Below are 24,465 nucleotides of genomic sequence, written 5' to 3'. Positions count from 1 at the left end.
CAGTCGCGACAACAACCACCGGCCCGTCGACCCGACGTCGGTGACAATGTTTCCAAAGCGTCGCCCGACCCACGAACCCGCCGCGACCAACGTCAAGTCCTTCGGGAACGGGCCCAGGAAGACGCTCGAACTACCATCGAACGACGACGGGAGACGCGCCATCAGTAAGATCGGCGTGCGGGGCCTACTATGGACCACCCAGCGCCAGGGGGCCCTGGAGACCTGCCTTATGAGGTGGGTTGTCCAGCCTTTACCCGAGAGCTGCGGCAGTTCCAGTGGCTCTCCCACCGCACGTTCAAGCCCGATGTTGGCAAGAAGTACAACAGCAAGACCCACCCGTCGGAGTTCCTCAGCATCTACACCATCGCGATGTAAGTTGTGGAGCTCGCGACGACATGGTGCTTGCCAATTACTTCCTGTTGGCACTCAATCCCAACGTTATGTCGTGGTTGATGCACTTGCCAGCGGATTCCATTTCTTCTTGGTCGGATTTGTGTCATGAGTTTGTTGGCGCCTTTACTGGAGGCCACCAAGCTCATGGCCAGGCAAGCGATCTGCACATCATCCCCCAGAAAGAAGGTGAAAACATGCGCAAGTACATACAGAGGTTCAGCCGGGTGCAGTACAACATCCCAGATGTTCATCCCGCCGCCGTTATCAGCGCATTCCATCAGAATGTGCGCAACCGCAAGATGCGTGAAGAGTTGGCGATGAACAAGGTTAAGGATGTGGCCAAACTTTATGTTCTGGCCGATAGATGTGCTCGAGCTGAAGAGGGGAGGAAGTACCCCGGCGAGGACGCCGGTGCGGAAACCGACTCCACAGACGAAGACACCGCCGCCCTGACAAAGAAGCGTCGGCGCCGCAATAGGAAGCGCAAGGGCAAGACTATGCTTGCCGTTGAGGGATCCAGCAAGCTCGGCGCCGCCAAAAAGGCCAAGGTTGACGACCCCGGCAAGGAGGTTGCCGGGTGTGCCGCCTGCTTGGCCCTGGCAGCCGCCGGCAAGCTAGGAGGCTCCGACAAGCAGTACTGCAAGATCCACCGCACCAAGGGCCATGACCTCCAGAACTGCCGACAGGTTGAGCTGCTTGCAGAAAAGCAGAAGGCTGAATATGAAAGGCGAGACAAGAAGAAGGGTCAGGATGCTGCTGAGGGATCCGGCAAGAAGCGTGGCAGCCAAGGGGGTCGCCGCGGCAAGGATAACCAACAAGAGAGGCCCGCTCGGGGCCGCGACAAGAAAGAGGAAGATGATGATCACGAAGAGGACGACGAGTCCGGCGAGCATGAGTTCCAGAAGGCTACAGAGGCCATGTGCGTCGACGGTGGCGCCTCGTTGCACACCTCACACCGCCAGCTGAAGCAGTGGGCACGTGAGGTCACTGCGGCAGAGCCGTCGTTCGATGCCCAGAAACCCCTGAGGTGGTCCCACACGCCCATCTTTTTTGACACCGATGATCACCCTGATCGCACAACTGTGGTCGGGTGTTTGCCGTTGTTGGTTTCACCAACAATACGCAACCACAAGGTCACCAAAGTGCTGGTTGACGGTGGGGCCGGTCTGAATTTGATCTTGCCCCTGTGATCAAGAACCTGCAGATTCCTGATGGGGATCTCGAGGAGATGGGCACGTTCCAAGGGGTCAACCCGGGAAGGAGTCAACCGAAAGGTAAAATCACGCTACCCGTTACATTCGGGGGCAAGCTGAACTACAGGACGGAGAAGATCGTTTTTGATGTTGCTGAGATCCCCCTACCATATAACGGGATCCTTGGTCACCCAGCGCTGGCCAAGTTCATGGCGGCGTCACACTACACCTACAACACATTGAAGATGCCGGGGCCGCTGACCATCATCACCGTCTCCTCTGACAAGAAAGGCACGCTCGTCTGCGCCGACCAACTCTACGGAGAGGCGGTTGCAGTAGCTGTCGCATGGGCACTTGCTCCTGCCGCTGAAGCCCTGGGAAGGAAGAAGGCCGGCAAGACCTCTTGCACCCACTCCAGCAAGCGCACCTCTTCGGAGTGTTGTGCTCCCGTTGAGGACGTGCCAGAGAGCTCCACCGGCAAGAGAAAGAAGTCCAAGGCTGCACCACCAGAAGCCAAGAAGGTGTCCGTCAAGGAGGACGGCACGGGGGGTGAGGGAGTCCTGGACTAAGGGGTCCTCGGGCGTCCAGCCTGTTAGCCATGGGCCGGACTAATGGGTTGTGAAGATACAAAGACCGAAGACTGCACCTGTGTCCGGATAGGACTCGCCTTGGCGTGGAAGGCAAGCTTGGCGATCAAATATGTAGATTCCTTTCCTTGTAACCGACCCTGTGTAACCCTAGATCCTCCCGGTGTCTATATAAACCGGAGGACTTAGTCCGGAGAGGGGGAGATACTCATTTATCATAGTCATACAGGCTAGGCTTTTAGGGTTTAGCCATTACGATCTCGTGGTAGATCAACTCTTGTAATACTCATATTCATCAAGATCAATCAAGCAGGAAGTAGGGTATTACCTCCATAGAGAGGGCCCGAACCTGGGTAAACATCGTGTCCCCTGTCTCCTGTTACCATCGACCTTAGATGCACAGTTCAGGAACCCCTACCCGAGATCCGCCGGTTTTGACACCGAAATTGGTGCTTTCATTGAGAGTTCCACGGTGTCGTCCTCAAAAGGTTCGATGGCCCCTTCAATCGCCAACAATGACGTTGTCCAAGGAGAAACCTTCCTCCCCGGATAGATCTTCGTGTTCGGCGGCTTCGCACTACGGGCCAACTCGTTTGGCCATCTGGAGCAGATCGATAGCTACGCCCCTGGCCATCAGGTCAGATTTGGGAGCTTGAACTACGTCGCGGACATCCGTGGAGATTTGATCTTCGCTGGATTCGAGACCGCGGCGATCGCTCCTGGTCACCTCGATGAACATGACCTAAATCTGTCATCGGACCACATTCAGGAGATAGCTCCTGTAACTGCTCTGACCTCAGATCCTGAGCATACGGCGCCATCTAAGGACTTGAGGTTCAACCCCACCACGGAGGCCACAGATTCCCGGCATTGGAGCTGCACATGGACTTAACCTCACACAATATTTGTGTCACCAAAACCCCGGACTCGTCTCTGGGTGTAAGTTCCGAACCATGTGAGTCCGCGGATGCCGAACTTGATCGTTTATCGATCTTCGAGTCCAGCGCCGTAGACATCTTCCAGCACTCGCCCTTGGGCGATGTGCTAAGCTCATTAAAGAACCTGTCCTTGGCGGGGGACTCACAGCCGAACTATGTTCGGTTCGAACTAGGGGCTGATAATGGAGAATCTTGCTTCCCACCCGCCACCCACTTCATAGCCACAGTCGAGGATTTAACCGACACGCTTGATTACGACTCCGAAGACATCGACGGTATGGACGACGATGCTGATGAGGAGCAAAATTAAAGTCCGCCATTCACTGGACGCTGGACGGCCACCTCTTCGTACGATGTGTACATGGTGGACACACCCAAAACAACCAACGATGATGACAAAGAAAATCTAGTTGAGAATAAACCTCCTGAGACACAGCAAAAATGCCGGCGTCCTCGGCGCCGCTCTAGGTTACGTCGTTCAAAGACAGCAATACTGGCACCGGAGAAAATAATACTCCGGACGATGCCGAAAACAATGAAGACCTGCTGAGGTAACATCCGAACAGGAGGAGCAAGAAAACGGGCAAGCCAGCCCCGACGAACAGGCCAGGCCCAACGACTCGGAGGACGGTAGTTATCATCCGCTCTCTGAGGATGAGGAAAGCCTCGGCAACGAAGATTTCATCGTGCCTGAGGAACCTCTTGAGCAAGAGCGCTTCAAGTGCCAGCTAATAGCCACCGGAAGGAGCCTGAAAAGAAGCAGCAGCAGCAGCTTCAAGCTGACCAAGATCTGCTCGTCGATAGGTGGACTGACGTTCTGGCAGCCGAAGAATACGGCCTCAGACGCCCAGCCAAGAGTTACCCAAAGCGAAGGTTGCTACCTCAGTTCGATGAAGAGGCGCCGGAGCCCATACTTCCCTCGCGTAATGCGGCCGACCGAACACTGCGGTCGGGACAGTGCGGCGGACCGACCACCTCGTGGTCGGGATAGAGCGGCAGCTCAAGCCGAACAGCAGCCCGCCCCACCGCCACGAAAAAACAGAGACAAAACAGTTCGGGGTCATACATACGACCTCCGGTAGACCCTGGATAGTAGAGCAGGATATACCCAATCGATTTACGGATCGCGAGGACGTTCCTTGACATGTGATGATGGCTACCTATTCGGACGTGACAAACCTAGTCACACCTGAGCCGATAACCGCAGATGGACTCCAGCGGAGCTACGTCACGACGCGGCCCGATATAGAGGCGCCGCACACCCTCTTTGCTTCACCGATGAAGTAATGGATCACGAATTCCCCGAAGGGTTCAAACCCGTTAACATTGAATCATACGACGGAACAACCGATCCCGTGGTATGGATCGAGGAGTTTATTCTCCACATCCACATGGCCCGCGGAGATGACCTCCACGCTATCAAATACCTCCCACTAAAGCTCAAAGGGCCAGCTCGGCACTGGTTAAACATCCTGCCTGAAAACTCTATCGGCAGCTAGGAGGACTTGGAAGAAGCCTTCCTCGACAACTTCCAAGGAACATATGTCCGGCCACCAGACGCCGATGACTTAAGCCACATAGTCCAACAACCTGGAGAGTCAGTCAGGAAATTTTGGACTAGGTTCCTAACCAAAAAGAACCAGATCGTCGACTGTCCGGATGCCGAAGCCCTAGCGGCCTTTAAACATAGCATCCGCGACGAATGGCCCGCCCACCACCTCGTCCAAGAAAAGCTGAAATCTATGGCAGCCCTCACGGCACTTATGACCCGCTTTTGCGCGGGTGAGGATAGCTGGCTGGCTCTAGTAAAAATACGGCCAGCGCGCAGGCCCCTCCGAGGCCAAAAACAACAACGGCAAGCTCCGACGTAACAGACACAAACGCCGAAGCAATGGTGATAATACCGACGACACTGCAGTCAATGCCGGATTCAGTGGCTCCAAGTCCAGCCAGCGGAAGAAACCGTACAAGAGAAACAATCTGGGACCATCCAGCCTGGACCGCATACTCGATCGCCCGTGCCAGATACATGGCACCCCAGACAAACCAGCCAATCATACCAACAGAGATTGTTGGGTTTTTAAACAAGCCGGCAAATTAAACGCCGAGAACAGGGAAAAGGGATCACAAAGCGAGGACGACAACGAGGAGCCCCGGCAACCGAACACACGGGGACAGAAGAAGTTTCCCCCTCAAGTGAAAACAGTGAATATGATATATGCTACACACATCTCCAAAAGGGAGTGCAAGCGCGCACTAAGGGACGTCTACGCGATAGAGCCAGTCGCCCCAAAGTTCAATCCATGGTCGTCATTCCCGATCACCTTTGATCGTCGGGATCATCCGACTAGTATCCGTCATGGTGGTTCAGCCGCACTAATCCTCGACCCAATCATTGATGGATTTCACCTGACGCGCGTCCTTATGGACGGAGGTAGCAGCCTCAACCTGCTTTATCAGGACAGAGTGCAAAAAATGGGCATCAATCCATCACGGATCAAGCCCACAAAGACTACCTTTAAAGGAGTCATACCAGGTGTTGAGGCCCGCTGTACGGGCTCAATCATGCTAGAAGTTGTCTTCGGGTCTCCAGACAATTTCCGAAGTGAGGAGTTAATCTTCGACATTGTCCCCTTTCGCAACGGCTATCACGCACTGCTCGGACAAACCGCATTCGCTCGATTCAATGCAGTGCCACACTATGCTTATCTTAAGTTCAAGATGCCCGGTCCACGCGGCGTCATCACGGTCAACGGAAATACAGAACGCTCCCTCCGTACAGAAGAGCACACAGCTGCCTTAGCGGCAGAAGTACAGAGCGGCCTTCTCAAGCAGAACCCTAATTCGGCTGCCAAGCCCACGGACACCGTTAAGAGGGTCCGAACTACCCTGCAGCAGGACAGCTCGGCTCGTCAGGAGCTCGACTAGCAATCCGGCCTCCGTCTCAGTCCCGATCAAGCGGTGGTATTCGCGCCATGCGTACATAACTACGCACTCGAAATTCCATGGGCATCGACGGAGGCACAGCTAGCTTGTGATCCACAGTGCGGCTCAACCGGCACTGGATACGCACATACTTCCGCTTTTACTTTTTCCTTTCAGGTCTCAATCCCGAAGACCCCATCCGATGGCCTGATCATGGGTCCTCTCGAAGGACAAACACACCAAGACGGCAAGAATAAGAGCGGTCGGAATAGTTGACCCTGTTGGATGGTATTATACAAGCTCGGCACGGGAGAGCCGCAGACATATGGGGGACTTTTCTAGGTGGTTTCGTTAAACGATCACTCTACCTGTTTTTCAGGACCCATAAGCAGCTCTCTCTTGGTGAAGGCATAGTAAATAGCCTTTCTGCTTATTGCACTACTTGTATAAACGCGCTTTAACGCACCAATGAAATTATAATAGAAACAGTTTGTGGCCCAAATTTCCACGGCTCTAGCTTACCACTGGTTCTTCCTCTTTCTTTCCTTTTGCCTTTTCCTTCCTGGTAATTCTATTAGATAACACCCATACACTCGGTGTGTTCCACCTTGCCAGGGGCTTCATAGCGCCCCACAACATGGCAACAAAAGTCCGAACACCTTTAGAGTATAGTTCAGCACCCCGAATTTAGCACTATATGCATTGGCTCCGAATCATGTCTTTGGTCAATAGTTGGGTTGCCCGGCTCCTGTGCTTGCTACCTTACGTTCCGCTATATCGGCTAAGGTAGTAAAGGGAGAACTGCTGCGATTGTGCCCTGGTTTATCCAAAGGAGCACCTCAGTAGAGAAAGCCGAAAACTGACTGTCATGATACGACGAGAGTCGGTCAGCTGTTCGGAGGTTGCAAATCGTTGGAGATTTCTCCCGCATTACGCGAAGGATCGGTACTCCCCAATCAGATGCTCATAGCACTCTGGTTCGGATACTAGGGGTTGCGCCCATGTTTTATTGTAAAACTCCTATGGCTAAGTGAGGGCGTTTAAGCCGCATAGTCTGATTGCCTGGTTCGTTGCACTAAACAACTCCTTCAAGGACAATATAATTGGATCAAGATTATTTAGATTCCATCCCGAACACCTCCGTATTACCTACGTGGGGGCAGAAGCCGACGACTGGCCAACCCTCAGATTTCATATAACACGGCCGCACAGGAGGAAAAAATTAAAACATAACAAGCATTATATAATAAACCGACTTTGTTTCATCATACAAGGCAAAGACAACATGAATGTATTCATTCGAAAATAATGTCTTCCCACACTGCGTTGCCACAATGCAAGACCCCTCTAGGACATCCGCAAAATAGCGCTCGGGTGTGCGGTGCTCCTTGCCCTTTGGCGGCCCCCTGGTCAGCTTGACGGCATCCATCTTCGCCCACCACATCTTGCAACGGGCGAAGGCCATACGCGCACCTTCAATACAGGCCGATCGCTTGACGACGTCCAGCCGAGGACAGGCGTTCACCAGCCGCTTCACGAGTCTGAAGTAGCTGCCGGGCATAGCTTCGGCTGGCCATAGCCGGATTATCAAATCCTTCATGGCTAGTTCGGCCACCCTATGCAGCTCCACCAGCTGTTTTAGCTGATCGGTGAAGGGCACGGGATGCTCTGGGGCAAGATACTGCGACCAGAACAATTTCTCCGTGGAGCTCCCTTCTTCGGCTCGAAAGAACTCCGCGGCGTTGAACACACTGCGCGGCAGATCTGCGTAGGCTCCTGGAGAACTCCAAATCCGGGTTAGTAAGAAATACTTCTTCTTCATATACTTGCTTTGCATACTAAATGCCTTACCCGCCGCGATCTTCCTGGCCTCCTGGATCTATTGGAGGGCGCCCTGGGCCTCATTCCGGGCCGTCTCCGCGCTCTGACGAGCCTTGGCAAGTTTGGTCTCCCGAACCGACACGTCGCGCTCCAAGGTCTCGCACTTCCTCACCGCGTCCTAGAGCTCTTGTTGAACCTCGTTGACCCAGGCCTTGAGCTTCTTACGGGCGGCCTGCTCCTTGACAGCCTTCCCCTCGGCTTCGGCCAGGGCCTCCTTTAGGGCCTCGACCTCGGTCGTCGCTTCTATATATATCTTGACACTTCAGTCAATGCATATCATTTTACCTTCTTAATAATAAACGGGTTATCACATACCTTGTTTTTCTTGGAGCTGCCTCCTCACCTGACCGAGCTCCTCATCGGCCTGCTCCAGTCTCTGCTTCAGTCCGGAGACTTCGGCAGTATGTGAGGCTGCGGCCAACAGCGACGCCTACGTATTCATTTCAGACAAGTTTAGTTAGTTTCCTGCCATAAGGGATTGATCCTCTGTACGGTTTCTTCTTTCCGGACACCGAATAGTGTCTCAGGGGCTACTGTCTATATTGGGATTTCCTCTTTTTTTGCGTCGCTTACCTCAAAACCTGTCAGCAGGCTATTGCAGGCTTCGGTTAGTCCGCTCTTGGCCGACTGAATCCTTTCAATCACCGTGCCCATAAGAACACGGTGCTCATCCACAATGGAAGCGCCTCGCAGCGCTTCCAGCAGATTATCTGGTGCCCCTGGTTGGACAGGGGTCACCGGTGGAATAGGCATACCCCCTTCTTTCGAAGGAGGCTGCGTGCCGGATTCCGGAGCCGTATCGGTCTCTGGAATCGAGTCCGGTTGAGGGCCGAACTGAATACGGCCCTCATCCCCAGTCTCCATAGGAATTGGCTCCCCCTGGTGTTCGGCGACGGGGGCTTCGCCTTCTGGCGCCTCCTGAGCCTCTCCCCGGCCTGGGAAGGTCCATTGGGAGAGCACCTCGTCGTCTCCCTTCGCCTTGGGAGAGTAAGCGGCAAGCGGTGTCTCGCTGGCCATCTCCTTCGAGTCCAACGAACCTCTTGATGAGGATCGCTGGGAGCTGTCGTGGGCCAGATTGCAATAGCATAATTAATCATGTCAATACGACAAAGAGGAGAGGTTAGATCTATGGGCATGTACGAGTCTTAGCACTTACGATGCGGCCCGAGGCTTAGTGCGGGGGGCGTCGCTCCGGACTGCTGTCGACGTCCCATACGGAGTTGCCCGCGAGCGGGCCTTTCCCCTTCTTGGGCGCCTCCGCCTCCAGAATTGTGGAGGCTGCCCTCTTCTTTCTCCCCCCATCAGGGGGAGAGTCACTCTCCTCCTCCTCCTCCTCTTCATCGTCATCGTCTTCGGTGACGGAGGAACGGGTCTTGTCTGCGGACGTCGTGTCCGAAGCACCCTTGCGGCGGGGGCCACTCCAGACCCCCTTGGCCTTCCCCGTGGCCTTCTTCGCCGGCGCCGTATAGGGCGCCGGCACCAGCATCTTTGCTAAACGCGGAATGACTGGTTCTTTAGGCAGCGGAGCCGGGCACTGGATCTTCTTCGCCCTCTCCATCCATTCCTGAAGAAGCAATGACAGTAAAAGTTCAGATATCCTCCTTGAAACAAACAAGTAGAGGACGCGTTAAAAACTTACCTCGCTGGCGGGGTGGTTAATATCGTGCCCACGGTCCGAATCCGTGGCTGGTGGTATCTCGTTGCCCTTGAAGAGCAACTTCCAGGCATCTTCGTGAGTGGTCTCGAAGAGCCTCTTCAGGGTATGGTGCTTCTTCGGATTGAACTTCCATAGCGGGAGGCTTCGGCTTTGGCACGGGAGAATCCGACGAACTAGCATCACCTGGACTATATCGACAAGTTTGACATTCTTGTCCATCATGCTTTGAACGCGCGTCTGCAGCGCTATCAGCTCGTCTGGCGAACACCAGTTCGGGTTCTTCTCGACCCAGGAGGTGAGCCGCATTGGAGCACCAGAGTTGAATTCGACAGCTGCGGCCCAGTTGGTGCCACGGGGTTCTGTAATGTAGAACCATTATTTCTGCCATTCCTTGATAGTCTCCACGAAAGTGCCTTTCGGCCAGGAGACATTGGACAGCTTACTCACCATGGCTCCTCCACACTCCGCGTGCTGGCCATCCACCACCTTCGGCTTCACGTTGAAGACTTTGAGCCACAGCCCGAAGTGGGGTTGGATGCGGAGGAAGGCCTCACACACGACAATGAACGCTGAGATGTTGAGGAAGGAGTTCGGGGATAGATCATGGAAGTCTATCCCATAATGGTACATCAGCCTGCGGACGAAAGGGTGGAGTGGAAATCCTAGCCCGCGGAAGAAATGAGGGATGAATACCACCCTCTCGTTGGGCTTCGGCATGGGACGACTTGTCCCTAGGCCGGAAGACGGTGGCCTATTTCCTTCGCCAACTACCCGGCCGTCCGAAGCTCAGTAATGTCCTTCTCCTTGACGGAGGAGGCCATCCACTTGCCTTGGCCTCTGGATCCGGACATGGTTGAGTGCTAGCTCCAATGGGAAGAAGATGAGAACTTGGGCGCTGGAGCTCAAGAGTTTAAGGGCGGAGGAAGAGAGAAGGCATGGGATAAGAAGTAGGAATCCTTATCCCCTTATAAAGGCAGTGAATATTGAATGCCTCCCCACTCGCCTTAAAACTCGCCTATTCCCAAGGGCTGTGTAAACGGACACGGTTGGGTTACCCACGCCCGAATTGATGAAAAACCCGCAATAAGGGGACGCGATCACTTCTTTGACAAGACGTGCCAATGGAAACCGCATCTCGAAACGCGGAATGGCAGACAAAAATGGTTCGATATAGTGACCGAACAGATGTGATGTCATCTTGCAAAAAGTTGTCAGCAGATGGGACTCGTGGAATATTATATTCCCTCTGCGGTTGTGTGTGGTGCGTGTGTTATAGGTCCGGACACATTCAATACGTCCGAAGACTATCTTGGAGTTCGGAAGGAGGAACCCGCCTAGCAATGCCGAAGACAGATCTACGCGCCAAATACCTTGTCATTGAAGCCAGGTTCAGGGGCTACTGAGGGAGTTCTGGACTAAGGGGTCCTCGGGCGTCCGTCCTGTTAGCCATGGGCCGGACTGATGGGTTGTGAAGATACGAAGACCGAAGACTGCACCTGTGTCCGGATAGGACTCACCTTGGCGTGGAAGGCAAGCTTGGCGATCAAATATGTAGATTCCTTTCCTTGTAACTGACCCTGTGTAACCCTAGATCCTCCCGGTGTCTATATAAACCGGAGGACTTAGTCCGGAGAGGGGGAGATACTCATTTATCATAGTCATACAGGCTAGGCTTTTAGGGTTTAGCCATTACGATCTCGTGGTAGATCAACTCTTGTAATACTCATATTCATCAAGATCAATCAAGCAGGAAGTAGGGTATTACCTCCATAGAGAGGGCCCGAACCTGGGTAAACATCGTGTCCCCTGTCTCCTGTTACCATCGACCTTAGACGCACAGTTCGGGAACCCCTACCTAAGATCCACCAGTTTTGACACCGACAGGGGGCTTTCACTATAAGCTCCACCCTTGGCAGCAAATAGGAAAGCGCGCTCATCACCTTCCTGCGGGCGAATGCCGATTTATTTGCATGGAAAGCATCTGACATCCCCGGCGTTCCCAGGGAGGTGATTGAGCACCATCTTGTTGTCTGTCCTCACACGTGGCCCGTCAAGCAGAAGGTCAGGAAGCAAGCTTTGGAGCGACAAGAGTTCAGCATTGAAGAGATCAGGAAGTTGGAGGCGGCAAGCCTGGTAAGAGGAGTACTCCACCCCACGTGGTTGGCCAATCCGGTGGTGGTGCGTAAAGCAAATGGGAAGTGGAGGCTGTGTATTGACTACACAGACATCAATAAAGCCTGTCCAAAGGATCCTTTCCCTCTACCACACATTGACCAGATTGTAGACTCCACTGTCGGGTGTGACCTGCTGTCATTCCTCGATGCCTACTCAGGATACCACCAGATCTTCATGATGAAGGAAGACGAAGAGAAGACCGGGTTCATCACCCCATGTGGTACGTATTGTTTTGTACAAATGCCTTTCGGGTTGAAGAGCGCTGGTTCAACATTTGCCCGAGCAGTCCAGATTGGTTTTGAGCCCCAGCTACATAGAAATATGGAAGCTTATATGGATGACATAGTGGTCAAAACCAAGGACAGGGCCATGCTTGTGCAAGATTTAGAAGAAACATTCGCAAATCCGCGCAAGATCAACCTCAAGCTCAACCCAGAGAAGTGCATGTTCGGTGTCCCCTCTGGAAAACTTCTCGGGTTCTTTGTGTCTCAATGCGGAATCGAAGCAAATCCCGACAAGATCAAGGCGATTGAACAGATTGAGGCGCCAGAACGGGTCAAAGACATCCGTAGGCTCGCCGGCTGCGTTGCTGCCCTGAGTAGGTTCATCTCCAAATCTACTGAGCGCGCCCTCCCCTTTTTCAAAGTTTTGAAAAAGGCGGGTCCAGTAAAATGGACTCCGGAAGCAGAGGCAGCATTGCAAGATTTGAAGAGGTACCTCTCCTCCACGCCAATACTAGTCGCGCCTAAACCACGAGAGCCGTTGCTGCTGTACTTAGCAGCAACGAATCAAGTGGTCAGTGCTGCGCTGGTGGCGCAGAGGGAACTTGAGGGAGAAGTAGTAGTTGCAGCAGAGCCGTCGGATGGCAAGCCGGGGTCCTCCCCGGCTTAGCCTGACGTCGGCAAACCAGAACCCCCGGCAAGGCCCGGACCAGGCGAGGCAGAGTCTGAGCGGATGGGCAAAGTGAGACAGAAGAAGAAGATGGTGCAGCACCCAGTGTATTTTGTCAATTCCCTCTTGCAGGGGGCTAGGTCAAGATATTCTGAAATGCAGAAGCTACTTTTCGGCCTTCTCATGGCCTCGAGAAAGCTGTGCCACTATTTCCAAGCGCACGAGATCACCGTCATCATCCGCCTCCCTTTGCAAAGGATTTTGCACAACCCAGATGCGACAGGGAGGATTGTGGAGTGGGCATTGGAGTTGTCGAGCTTTGGCCTCAGGTTTGAAAGTACTCCAACAATCAATAGCCGAGCTTTGAAAGAGTTCATAGCAGAGTGGACCGCAAGGCCCGATGAGGAGATTCAAGAGACCACCCTTCCCGGCAAGGAGACGAGCAGTGAGTGGGTTGTGTACTTTGATGGAGCTTTCTCACTCCTGAGTGTTGGTGCTGGCGTGATACTCGTCGCACCCACCGGAGAGAACCTCAAGTACGTAGTCCAGATCCACTTCCCCCGGGAAAAGTCAACGAACAATACGGCGGAGTACGAGGGGTTGCTTGCCGGTCTCAGGATCGCGGCAGACCTCGGAATCAAGAAGCTCATCATCAGAGGTGATTCGTAGCTCGTCGTCAAGCAAGTTAACAAAGATTACCAGAGCCCGCTGATGGAGGCCTACGTGAGTGAAATGAGGAAGTTGGAAGAACGTTTCGACAGTCTACAAGCAGAGCATGTTCCCCGAGCGGAGAACAGCATTGCCGACGACCTGTCGAAACGCGCTGCCCTCAAGTTGCCTGTGGAACCAGGTACCTTTGTACTTCAGTTAATACAACCATCCGTAGAGCCATCAGCAGGGCAGAACAAACGAAGGAAGACAAGCCCCGGCAAGTACCTTCCCGCCGAGCTCCCAGGAGCCGCCGGCAAGGAGGTTGCCAGGTACCCCAAGCTTGCCGAGGGGCAACTACCTCCGACAGGGCCCCAGGCCCTGACCGTAGAGGCAGCTGCCCCTGTGGCCGAAGATGTGCCTTTGGTCCTTACCGTCGAGCCCCAAGCTCCGGCATGGGCACAGCCCATTGTTCGTTTCCTCCAAACAGGAGAGCTCCCCGAGGAGCAGGAAGAAGCAGAGAAAGTAGCTCGTCGGTCCAACATGTACCAGTTTGTGGATGATACCCTGTACAGAAGGAGGCCAAAAGAAGTCAGGCTGAAGTGCATTCCTCAAGAGGACGGACAAGAGCTGTTGGCAGAGACACATGGAGGTATGTGTGGCTCCCACATAGGGTCAAGGGCCCTTGCCGGCAAGGTTTCTTCTGGCCCACAGCCCTCGTAACCAAGTGTGAAGTGTGTCAGTTCCATTCGAAGAAGCTTCATCAACCAGCTCAAGCCCTTCAAACAATCCCTCTCTCCTGGCCATTTTCGGTCTGGGGGCTCGACATACTGGGCCCTTTCCCCCGTGTTGTCGGGGGCTTTGAGTACTTGTACATCGCAATCGACAAGTTCACAAAGTCGCCCGAAGTGGAGGCAGTGAGGAAGGTGATAGCACAGTCAGCCGTCAAGTTCTTCAAGGGGCTAGTTTGCCATTTTGGTGTGCCGAACAGGGTCATCACCGACAACGGCACGCAGTTCACAAGCCGCACCTTCATGCAATACATCCAGGACCTTGGAAGCAAGGTCTATTTCGCTTCAGTGGCACACCCACGGAGCAACGGCCAGGCGGAGAGGGCAAATGCTGAAGTACTGCGAGGCCTGAGGACAAAGACTTTTGACAGGCTGCACAAGTGTGGAAGGCACTGGATTGATGAGTTGTCGGCGGTTCTTTGGTCGATCAGAATGACGCCAAATCGAGCCACCGGCCAGACACCCTTTGCCCTGGTATACGGGGCAGAAGCAGTTCTCCCCACAGAACTCACATACGTGTCACCTCGAGTGCTCTCTTATGACGAGCTTGAGCAAGAGCAGTTGCGGCAAGATGACGCGACGCTCCTTGAGGAAGATCGTCTTCGGGCGGCTGTGCGAGCTGCACGCTACCAGCAAGCCTTGCGCCGCTACCATAGCTGCAAGGTTCATGCCCGAAGTCTTGAGGAAGGCGACCTTGTTCTTCAGCGCGTTCAATCAGCCAAGAATTCCAACAAGTTGACGCCAAAGTGGGAAGGCCCTTATCGAGTAATACGAGTCACCGGGGCTGGCGCAGTCCGCCTGGAGACCGAAGATGGTATCCCAGTGAGCAACTCCTAGAACATCGAACATCTTCGTAAGTTTTACCCATGAGGCGCGGTTGCCGGGCCTCCCGGCAAACCACGTTTTGTATGAGCCTTGCCAACAAGGCATGTAACCCTTTGTACAGAGCCAGGCGCAGACCCTGAGCATAAATAAATGAAGCGCTGGCGCCCTAAGTTTTAGCATGCATCCTAGGTTAAGTCTCTCTCTGGTAGGGTTGATAATGCCTGGCGGCAACTAACCCCTAGCATAGAGGTCAGGTGTCCTTCCGTCCTTTCCAGTATTTTCTTTGGTTCGCAGGTTGCACGGGCGTTTCTGCTAAGCCATTTAAGGGCAGGGAGACAGATCGACATCCCCAACCCCGGCAAGCCATTGCCGGGGGCTGCAGATTCAAGCACCCGACCGCGGCAGGCCAAGGTTGCCGGGGGCTGCAGATTCAGATAAGTACTTTATCCCCTGTTATGCATTTTCGTATGGAATTGGGACATATGAAGCCTCGTTTATTTCTGGGCCACCATGTTCCCCCTTTTAATGTGCCCAAGAACTATTCCCTGGGCCGGAACTTGGTTGTAGTTGTGGTGACAAGGAAGCAAACGAAGGGCCTAACCCTACTTCGCCCCTGCCTCCGCCGATAGCGTGAGTATGGTTGTGAATGAAGTGATGGGACGGCAAGGCCTGTTGCCGGGCGACAATGTTTATCTTAAAAATAACAAGGATTCATTCCTTGGCATGGGCCTCGCTCACGCACAAAGAACCCGGCAAGCACCCTTTTTCATTAATACGTTCCAAATAGGTACAGTTCGTACAGAATGTAAACATGAGCAAGGGGATTACAAGGTTTAAATCTAACAAGTGCCCGCAGGCTTAAAAACTAAAAAAGATAAGTGCCCTGTGATCCCCGTTCTTGCCCCTTTCCTCCCAGGTGCGGCAGGTGAAGGCAAAAAGGAGGCGGCGGGGAACGCGCCGATGGAGAGCTTGACGAGGAAAACCCTCAGCAGGGCGCGTGGCCGAGGGAGGAGGGTGGCGTGGTCAGTCGGAGTCGGCATCCTCCCGCTTGACGCCCTCGTCGTCGCTGTCGCTGTCCTCCTCGTCACTCCCGCTTGAGGAGGAGTCTTCATCATCGGAGGAGCTCTCCACACAACACCTTAGGCCAGTTCCCAAGTGCCCAAAGACCTTGACGGAGAGCAGGCCGTTCTCCATTAATTTGAAGTGGAGAACGAGCCCCTCCGACAGGATGTGGGCACGAGCGAAGGTCTTCCATCCGCAACGAAGATACATGACGTGAGGGGCGGGGAAGTCGACATCGACCCGCATGCTGCCATTCCTGCAGCCCCTCATATACAGCCTCAAAGACTGTGGTGGGTCGAGCTCCATCTCTCGAGCGAACGGAGTAGGGAGACGAAGACGACGGCGCACTGGCCGGTGCAGCCTGATGACGAACTCGCGGGGCTGGTCTCCGACGTGGCCCTCCATTGGGGGAGGGGCCACTGGCGAAGGCAAGGCCGATGCACCGCCCCGTCCTCCTCTTCCCCGAGCGCCACGGCAGCCTCGGCCTCGCCCCATCCCCCTTCCTCTCACGGCCGGCTCCGCCGCCACGAGCTCTTGGGAAGGAGGGGCGCGCTGTCGAGCAGAGACCCTCGTCGCCGCCATCGGAGTGCCGGTGTTCCCTCTCGCCATAGCAGAAGGAAGGAAGGAGCCAAGTTGGAAGGAGATGAATGATGAAAGATCAACGGGTGCCATCCCCCTCCCCTTTTTTATAATGGGGCGGGGTCGGGGCTCGGCCGCCCCACTTAACCAATCCGGCCGCCAGGGGCGCAGGGAATCAAGACCGACCCGCTGCTCCAACTAGCGACGGCCCGGTTTCCCGCCTCGTCATTTAAGGCCCGTGCCCCCCGCGTCCACCACCTACCATCTTCGAGGCATAGGGGACATGTGGCGAGCAAGACAAAATCAAGGAGGCGAGTGAGGCGACTGTTTTCCACCCCGTGATCGTGGGGCACGGGCACCTTGAAGGCCGCGACTCGAGTCCACTTAGTAAATGAGCCGCGCCCCTGCGTTTTCCTCTTCTTATGGGGAAGGCACGAGCCGCCTCTTTACCACGATGTGACGCATGAGGGCAGCAACCGCCCCACGCATGACCCCCACGTCGCGCATTCAATGCGGGTCATGGGGAAGCGCAACGAGCAAGGGAGTTACTGCAATAAAAACTCCGCCACACGCGCGCCCGCACACCGTTCTGGGCCTGGCCCAATAATGCCCCGCGCTTATATGTGGCCCAGGCCCGGGGGCTCCTGTCGGTGTACAAAAGTAGGGGTACCTTTTTGTACCCCTTTACTTGTGCGCAGGCAGTCGCAGCCCCACGCCCCTGGCCACGCTTGGCGGGGAAGAGGAAGCAAAGGCACAAGACAACCAGAGCAACACCAAGCCAGAAACACGAAGGGCAGAAGGGCGAGGCGGGCTCCCCCGGCAAGAACCTTGCCGGGGCAGCTTGCCCAACGCCTGCAGAGCTGCCACCCTTGAGCCTGAGAGTTCCAACGCCCTCAACCACATTGGAACCAAAGCTCGGGAGGCGCCTCCGTGGTGGCATGCAGATCTTTGTGAAGACCAAGAACATACAAGACTAGATGAGAATCAGAAGACGAAGATCCTCGGCAGGATCCTTGCCGAGGATACCCATGAGACCACCCGACAAGACCCTTACCGGGGATGCCCACGACGTCGCGGCAAGACCCTTGCCAGGGCCCCAGCAAGACCCTTGCCGAAGACATCCGCGGGGCCGCAGCCAGGCCCACGTCTGCCAAGACTCCACCGCCGTTCCCATGCAGCTGCCAGCCCACCAACTAGGCGAGCACCTGCATGGCGACGTGCGGCCTCTAGGCCAACTCATCAAGCACCTGCGTGGTGGCATGCAGATCTTCGTGAAGACTCTGCCACCGCATCAACTCAGCAGCCAGCCAGCGTGGCGCTACGCGCCTCGTTAGCTCGGACGAGCGTCGAAGCTAGGCGAGGCAGCGACAGCTGGGACGAGCTTCCTTGCCATCCCCGATAAAGCAAGAAGGGCACGTCGGCAGCGCATTAAATGCGTTTGTTCGACGGTGCCAGGAGATAGACTCGACTACTGTACATACCTCTCCACCTCCTGTGTGCCACTGTGGCGACCCCTTTTGACTATAAAAGGAGGTCCGCGGCGTACTGAGGAAGGATTCGGATCTTTTGGACGACGCACACACCTTAGCTAGTTCAAGAGCTCAAGAACGCTCAAATATACACAAAAGCAGGACTAGGGTATTACGCATCCTTGCGGCCCGAACCTGGGTAAACGATCCTCGTGCTGGCTTCTAGACCCGCTCTTTGCACAACCCCGCGCCCGCCAACTGTAGCAAAAGGGATTCCTCGTGATCCTGTAGGTGTCATTTCCCCCGACACCCACAAGTATAGGGGATCGCGACAGCCTTCGAGGATAGTATTTCACCCAAATTTACTGATTCAACACAAGGGGAGCCAAAGAATATTTATGAGCCTTAACAGTTGAGTTGTCAATTCAACCACACCTAGAAAGTTAATTCTCTACAGCAAAGTATTTAGTAGCACAGTAGTATGATAGTAGCAGTAACAGTAGCAATAGTAACGGTAACCGTAACAGTAGCAGTTTTGTAGTGATTGTAGTAGCAACGACAAGAGTAGTAACTTAGCAAAGACAATATGAGCAAAACGTAGGCATTTGATCAGCGACGGATATTTGTATCGATGACATTCATCATGTAACAGTCAGAACCTAGAGTGATACACAATAGCTCCAATTCATCAATTTAATGTAGGCAATATTCCGTATATAGTCATATGCGCTTATAATAAGAACTTGCATGACAACTTTTGTCCTACCCTCCTGTGGCAGCTGGGTCCATAAGGAAAACTAAGGGATATTAAGGCCTCCTTTTAATAGAAAATCGGATCAAAGCATTAACACATGGTGAATAAATGAACTTCTCGAATTACAGTCATCCCCGCAGAGTATCCAAATCATTGTCACTTTGGGGTCTACGGTTTTGAACAATAACAAGTGCATACAACTAGCAAATAGGATCAAGAACTCAAATATATTGATCATAACATTGAGGGTTCAGATATGAAATCATGGCACTCGGGCCCTAGTGACAAGCATTAAGCATAGCAAAGTTATAGCAACATCAATCTCAGAACATAGTGGATACTAGGGATCAATCCCTAACAAATTGACTCGATTACATGACAAATCTCATCCAACTCCATCACCGTCCAGCAAGCCTACGAAGGAATAACTCACTCTCGGTGGTGAGCATCATGGAATTATTGATGAACAAGGGTTGATGATGACGACAGTGATGAATCCCCCTCTTCGGAGCCCCGAACGGACTCGAGAACAACTCTCCCGATGAAGAATAGGAGGTGGCGGCGGCTCTGTATCATAAAATGCGATGAAACTTCTTCTCTTATTTTTTTCTTGGGAAGACGGAATTTATAGGCTTGAAATTAGTTCAGACGGAGCCTCGTGGGCCCCATAAGACATCAGGGCGCACCCTGGGGGGTAGGCGAGCCATGTTGCCTTGTGGGCAGCAGGTGGGCCCCCTCCAGTGGATCTTCATTCCAGTATTTTTTATTTTTTCAATAAAAAATCTCTGCAAAGTTTCGTTCGATTCCAAAAACTTCTATTTCTGCACAAAAACAACACCTGGTAGTTCTGCTAAAAACAGTGTCAGTCCGGGTTAGCTTCATTCAAATCATGCAAATTAGATTACAAAACAAGAGCAAAGGTGTTTGGAAAAGTAGATACGATGGAGATGTATTAGGCTACCACCTTGCGGATGGGATATCCAAAGTGGGCTACTTTTGTGAAGCCAATTTCAAGTCCCCAAGGTTAGAAAGAACTTTAATTTCATAATGCTCAAGCGACTGCTAGGAAAGATGTGGAGACGGTTTTCGAGATTTTGCAAGCCCAATTTGCTATTTGCGAGGGCCGGCTAGGTTTTGGGATCAAGGGGTCCTATGGTACATCATCACGTCGTGCATGATCATGCACAACATGCTCATTGAGAACGAGCGTGGGATATATTTGGATTACACCTTCTATGAACTCATGGGGATACCGGTGCAGCCGCGTAGAAGGGAAGACCGAATCCGACGCTTACTTGAGGCATGCCATTACATTCGATATACTGATACCCAAGAAGATTTTCAAAAAGATCTCATGGAGGATGGTGGACATGGCATGGGGACAACATCCCTAGTTTTATTTATCTCTATGTTTGGTGTATCGTGCGATGAACAATTTTTGTGACGAACTATGTAAGATTTTGATGTTGTGGATTGATGAATTTGATGTTATGTTTGTAGTATCTGTGCTTTATTTGTTTTCAATTCATTTGAGATGAGTTTGATTGAATATCTTTGTCAACATGTATGCAATTGTAGTGCCCTATTTTAAGGCAGCTGTTGGAGCAGTTAGTGCCCTATTATGGGGCTGTTGTTGGAGAGAAAAATTTGAGCTGGTGTAAATCCACTTTGTCGTACACAACAACAACCTTTTTGTGCGGTATTTTCTGTAATTATTCTCACATTCCCAACATTTATGGCACATAAATTTTCAAGGTCTTCAATACATAGCTTTTGACCACTAACATACGAAAAAGGATCTCGCCCCGCTTTCTATATAAAGCAAACCACCAGAGCCACAAAGGTTCAAACCACTAACACATATCAAAGTAGAACTGAGCCTAGCCGAGATGATTAAGTTCTTTATGGTGGAACCAACCCACCAGAGTTCAAATTCTAGACTCGGCACTTGCGCTCGCATTTTCGTAGGTTTATTTTAGACTTTCTGGGGATATTCATTAAGTGGGAGGAGACATTCCTATCGACCACGGAGGCGCCTGTGGTGACTTCGTCAATCTCAATATGATGTGCTGCCTCGGTCTCTCGAAGGTGCTCACATGGGTAGGGTGTGCTTGCGTGTGTTTCTAGGGACGAGTGTATGTGTGTATATATGAGCGTCCACATCTGCACTGTGTTAAAGAACACACATCAAAGTATATGGATTGGACATATATAAATAATGGGTGTGGCTAGGTCTCAGTCTACTGAGACTTAACCAAGTCTCAGTCAAGTAACATACTATGCAAGAGGGAAAGAAAAAAATAAAAATGAGAATCAACCTGTGCTTGGATGGTTAGGAGGACAGTGGTACCCCCCACCCACCAGGGTTCAAATCCTAACCTTGACATTGATGCTCACATTATTCCTGGATTTATTCCAGGCTTCCGACGATGTTCGTTCAATGAGAGCGGATGTTTTTGTCGACAACGTGGTGCTTGTGGTGATTTCGTAAATTCAAGATCATATATCGGCTCAGTCTCTAGGAGGTGCTCATAAGCGTAGGGTGTGCGTGTGTGTGTTCATAGGGGTGAATGTATGCTCGTGTATGTGAGTGACTTCGATTGTATTATGTTCACAAAAATCTGAGAAGAATTTGCACAGATCTCAAATTAAGATCTCACTAATATAGCATCGAGACATAACTAAATCTTAGTCGATTGATACATAATTAAATATTAGTCGACTGAGATTTAGCCAGACTGACAAATAATATCATTATATTTATCTTGAAAATGTTTTTTCGATGTATGTCTCTATAGTAATTTTATAGACATATTATAAACGAAAATCATAATGGAAAATCAAACGCTCCCTACATTTTGGTTTGATTTGAGGAGTAAGTATTCACTATTTAATGATGATTTAGGCTGGGCCAATTGCAGTTTTATTTGTGGCCGTCGCTTCTCACCCCCGGCCAGCCGCTTTTGCCCTTTTGAGCAAATCAGACGAGGAAGAGGCTGGGATTCGGAGAGGACAAGACGCGGGCTAGATTTGACTTGGGAGCGCCTAAAGTAGCTCGCAGTAGCTTAATCGGACGGGCACCTCCTCGGCCCCGCGAAACACGGCACTGCAGGTGCAGGCAGCTCCCGCTGATCTCATCTGCCTCCTCTCGCCCACGGTCAACACCCATGGGCATGGCGCGCGCCTATATTAAACCCATCCGTACTCCTGCATCTCTCCAAATCCCACAAGAGCAAAGCCAAGCAAAGCAAACTTTGTCCCCCCAGCTCCTCTCTTGCCTTCTCCGATCGATCAACAGCAACCAAGACTAGCTAGCCGCGCGCAGGGATGGCTCGCCAAGGCATGGTCACGGCGCTGCTGCTGGTGGTCCTCGCCGCCGGCTGCTGCGCGTCGGCGGGCGCCGTGGCGTACCTCTCCAAGCTGCCGGTGACCCTCGACGTCACCGCCTCCCCCAGTCCTGGCCAAGGTACGTCCGTCGTACACTCGTATATGCTTCCTTGTTTGGCGCCGCATGTGAGAAACTGTTTCCGCTGTTTGCTATAGCAACGTCATAGGTTGGCATATATGGCCATGTATGCAACAAATTAATTAGCCTTGTCGTATGCCATTCCAAATATGCCAAGGTCAGCCGGCTGCCGGCCAGTAGAAGAATCTTCGAAATAGATGCTCAATTTTATTAAGAGAACTTATGCAGGGAATTTTGTTTGCGCCTCTTCTTTTTCTTCATCGTAACAAAAATGACCAACTTAACTGATCCTTGACCAGTTCTTCACGCCGGCGAGGACGTGATCACGGTGACGTGGGCCCTGAACGCGAGCCAGCCGGCCGGCAAGGACGCCGACTACAAGAACGTGAAGGTGAGCCTCTGCTACGCGCCGGTGAGCCAGAAGGAGCGCGAGTGGCGCAAGACCCACGACGACCTCAAGAAGGACAAGACCTGCCAGTTCAAGGTCACCCAGCAGGCCTACCCCGGCACCGGCAAGGTCGAGTACCGCGTCGCCCTCGACATCCCCACCGCCACCTACTACGTGCGCGCCTACGCGCTCGACGCCTCCGGCACGCAGGTCGCCTACGGCCAGACCGCGCCCGCCTCCGCCTTCAATGTCGTCAGCATCACCGGCGTCACCACCTCCATCAAGGTTGCCGCCGGCGTCTTCTCCGCCTTCTCCGTCGCATCCCTCGCCTTCTTCTTCTTCATTGAGAAACGCAAGAAGAACAACTAGATGTGGAGATCGAAACCGTGGCAAAGTTTGTTGGCTTTCTCTGGCCGGTCGTTTTCTCTCTACATGTAACAGTATCAGTACGGACCAGCACGTACGTACGTACGGTGCAAACTGTACGGATAAATGTTCGGGTGCATACCTCCTTTTTGTTGTGAGCATGTAATGACTATGAATGAAATAATTTGATTTCAGACAGTAGTACATACGCAAAGTATTCTATTCCTAGTACATATGAAGCAACTTGGTTGTTTGAAGTTGAGTAAAATGCATTGGTGGTCACTACATTTGTCATGTACGCTCACTTTGGTCACTGTACTTAAGAATACGGTCAATACGGTCACTATATACGTGTTGTGATGATTATACGGTCATTGTCACACCGTATAGCTCTGTATTTTGTTTGGTTGACCAGTCAAACCATCTGAATGACGCCTTGTCAGCTCACTTTCTCTCTCTACCAACACGGACCCCACCTGTCAATGGGGTACGTGCATATTGTACGTGCATATTTGTGTTTGTGTGTGTCTTCGCACTTCAGTTGGAGATAATCTCATCTTCGTCCCTGGCAAAAGAATGTACCATCTTTCGTTGTAGTTGCTGATGGAGTAATATAATGCAGCATCCATTTTGAAAATATCCGATAATATAATGCAGCTCATGTGCAACTCCGTGTGTCCTTCCATGAAGTGTTCGGTTGTGCATCTAATCATCTGTATTTTTCTTATTTTTCTTTTTTTCGGGTGATCATCGGTATTTTTAGTTGTTCAAATTCCGGCAATGGACTCTAGACCGGCTGTTAGATCTTGGATGTAACGATAATATTAGTGCTAACAATTAATGGGCTTCAGACCGGCCATGTGAATCTAAGCAAGCTTACTTATCAGTATATGGTTACTTCATGCATGAACCAACCAGGCTCAACGGCGGGAGCCAGGCTTCGTGCATGCAGGAACCAGCCAGGAGCGACGCTGGACAGAATGCGGGGCGCCGACGCGCCGTCGTGGGAAAGCTGTGCCGTAGCACCTCTCGCAGGCGACGTACTTAACGCCGCCGCAGGCCACGCGCGCCTCCATGCGCCCTCGTGTAGCACCTGCACGTTCTCGGTGTTGCGGGGTGCCTTCCGGCGGCCCGTCGACGGCGAGCTGCCGAGCAACATCACGGCGCTGCAACCTCGACAGCATCGGCACAAACTTATCGCGTCTGCAAGCCGAGTGCCGACTTCCGCAACTACAGGCGCTCCTCGGCCGCGTGTTAGTGCATGCGTGCAGCCGTGCAGGTGTGTGATCCTAATGGTAAAAAAGACATCGTTTGGAATACAACAAAAACCGTCTTACGCTCTACTGGCTAGCTCACGGCCTCTGCCAGCGTGCGGTCTCATAACGTGGCGTTGCTTTTATTTATTTTATTTTATTGTCCTTCTACAACTGGCAGGTGGGACCGAGAGAGAAACCAAGCTGACAAGGTGTCATTTGAC

General features: G+C 52.6%; 1 protein-coding gene across 1 annotated transcript; it reads left to right on the top strand.

Moving 5' to 3' along the window:
* The first annotated feature begins 21,992 nt into the window (after nucleotides 1–21,992).
* Nucleotides 21,993–23,271, top strand: LOC543399 (probable high-affinity nitrate transporter-activating protein 2.2). Its single transcript, XM_044560620.1, has 2 exons — nucleotides 21,993–22,234; nucleotides 22,534–23,271. Exons 1-2 carry the CDS (start codon nucleotides 22,096–22,098, stop codon nucleotides 22,989–22,991), a joined length of 597 nt encoding a protein of 198 aa, XP_044416555.1. The 5' UTR covers nucleotides 21,993–22,095; the 3' UTR covers nucleotides 22,992–23,271.
* Nucleotides 23,272–24,465: the final 1,194 nt, after the last annotated feature.

Source organism: Triticum aestivum, chromosome 6D (genome assembly GCF_018294505.1).
Source record: "Triticum aestivum cultivar Chinese Spring chromosome 6D, IWGSC CS RefSeq v2.1, whole genome shotgun sequence".
Lineage (NCBI taxonomy): Eukaryota > Viridiplantae > Streptophyta > Magnoliopsida > Poales > Poaceae > Triticum > Triticum aestivum.
The sequence above is the reverse complement of the archived record's forward strand: the minus strand, read 5'-3'. Positions and strand labels throughout refer to the sequence as shown.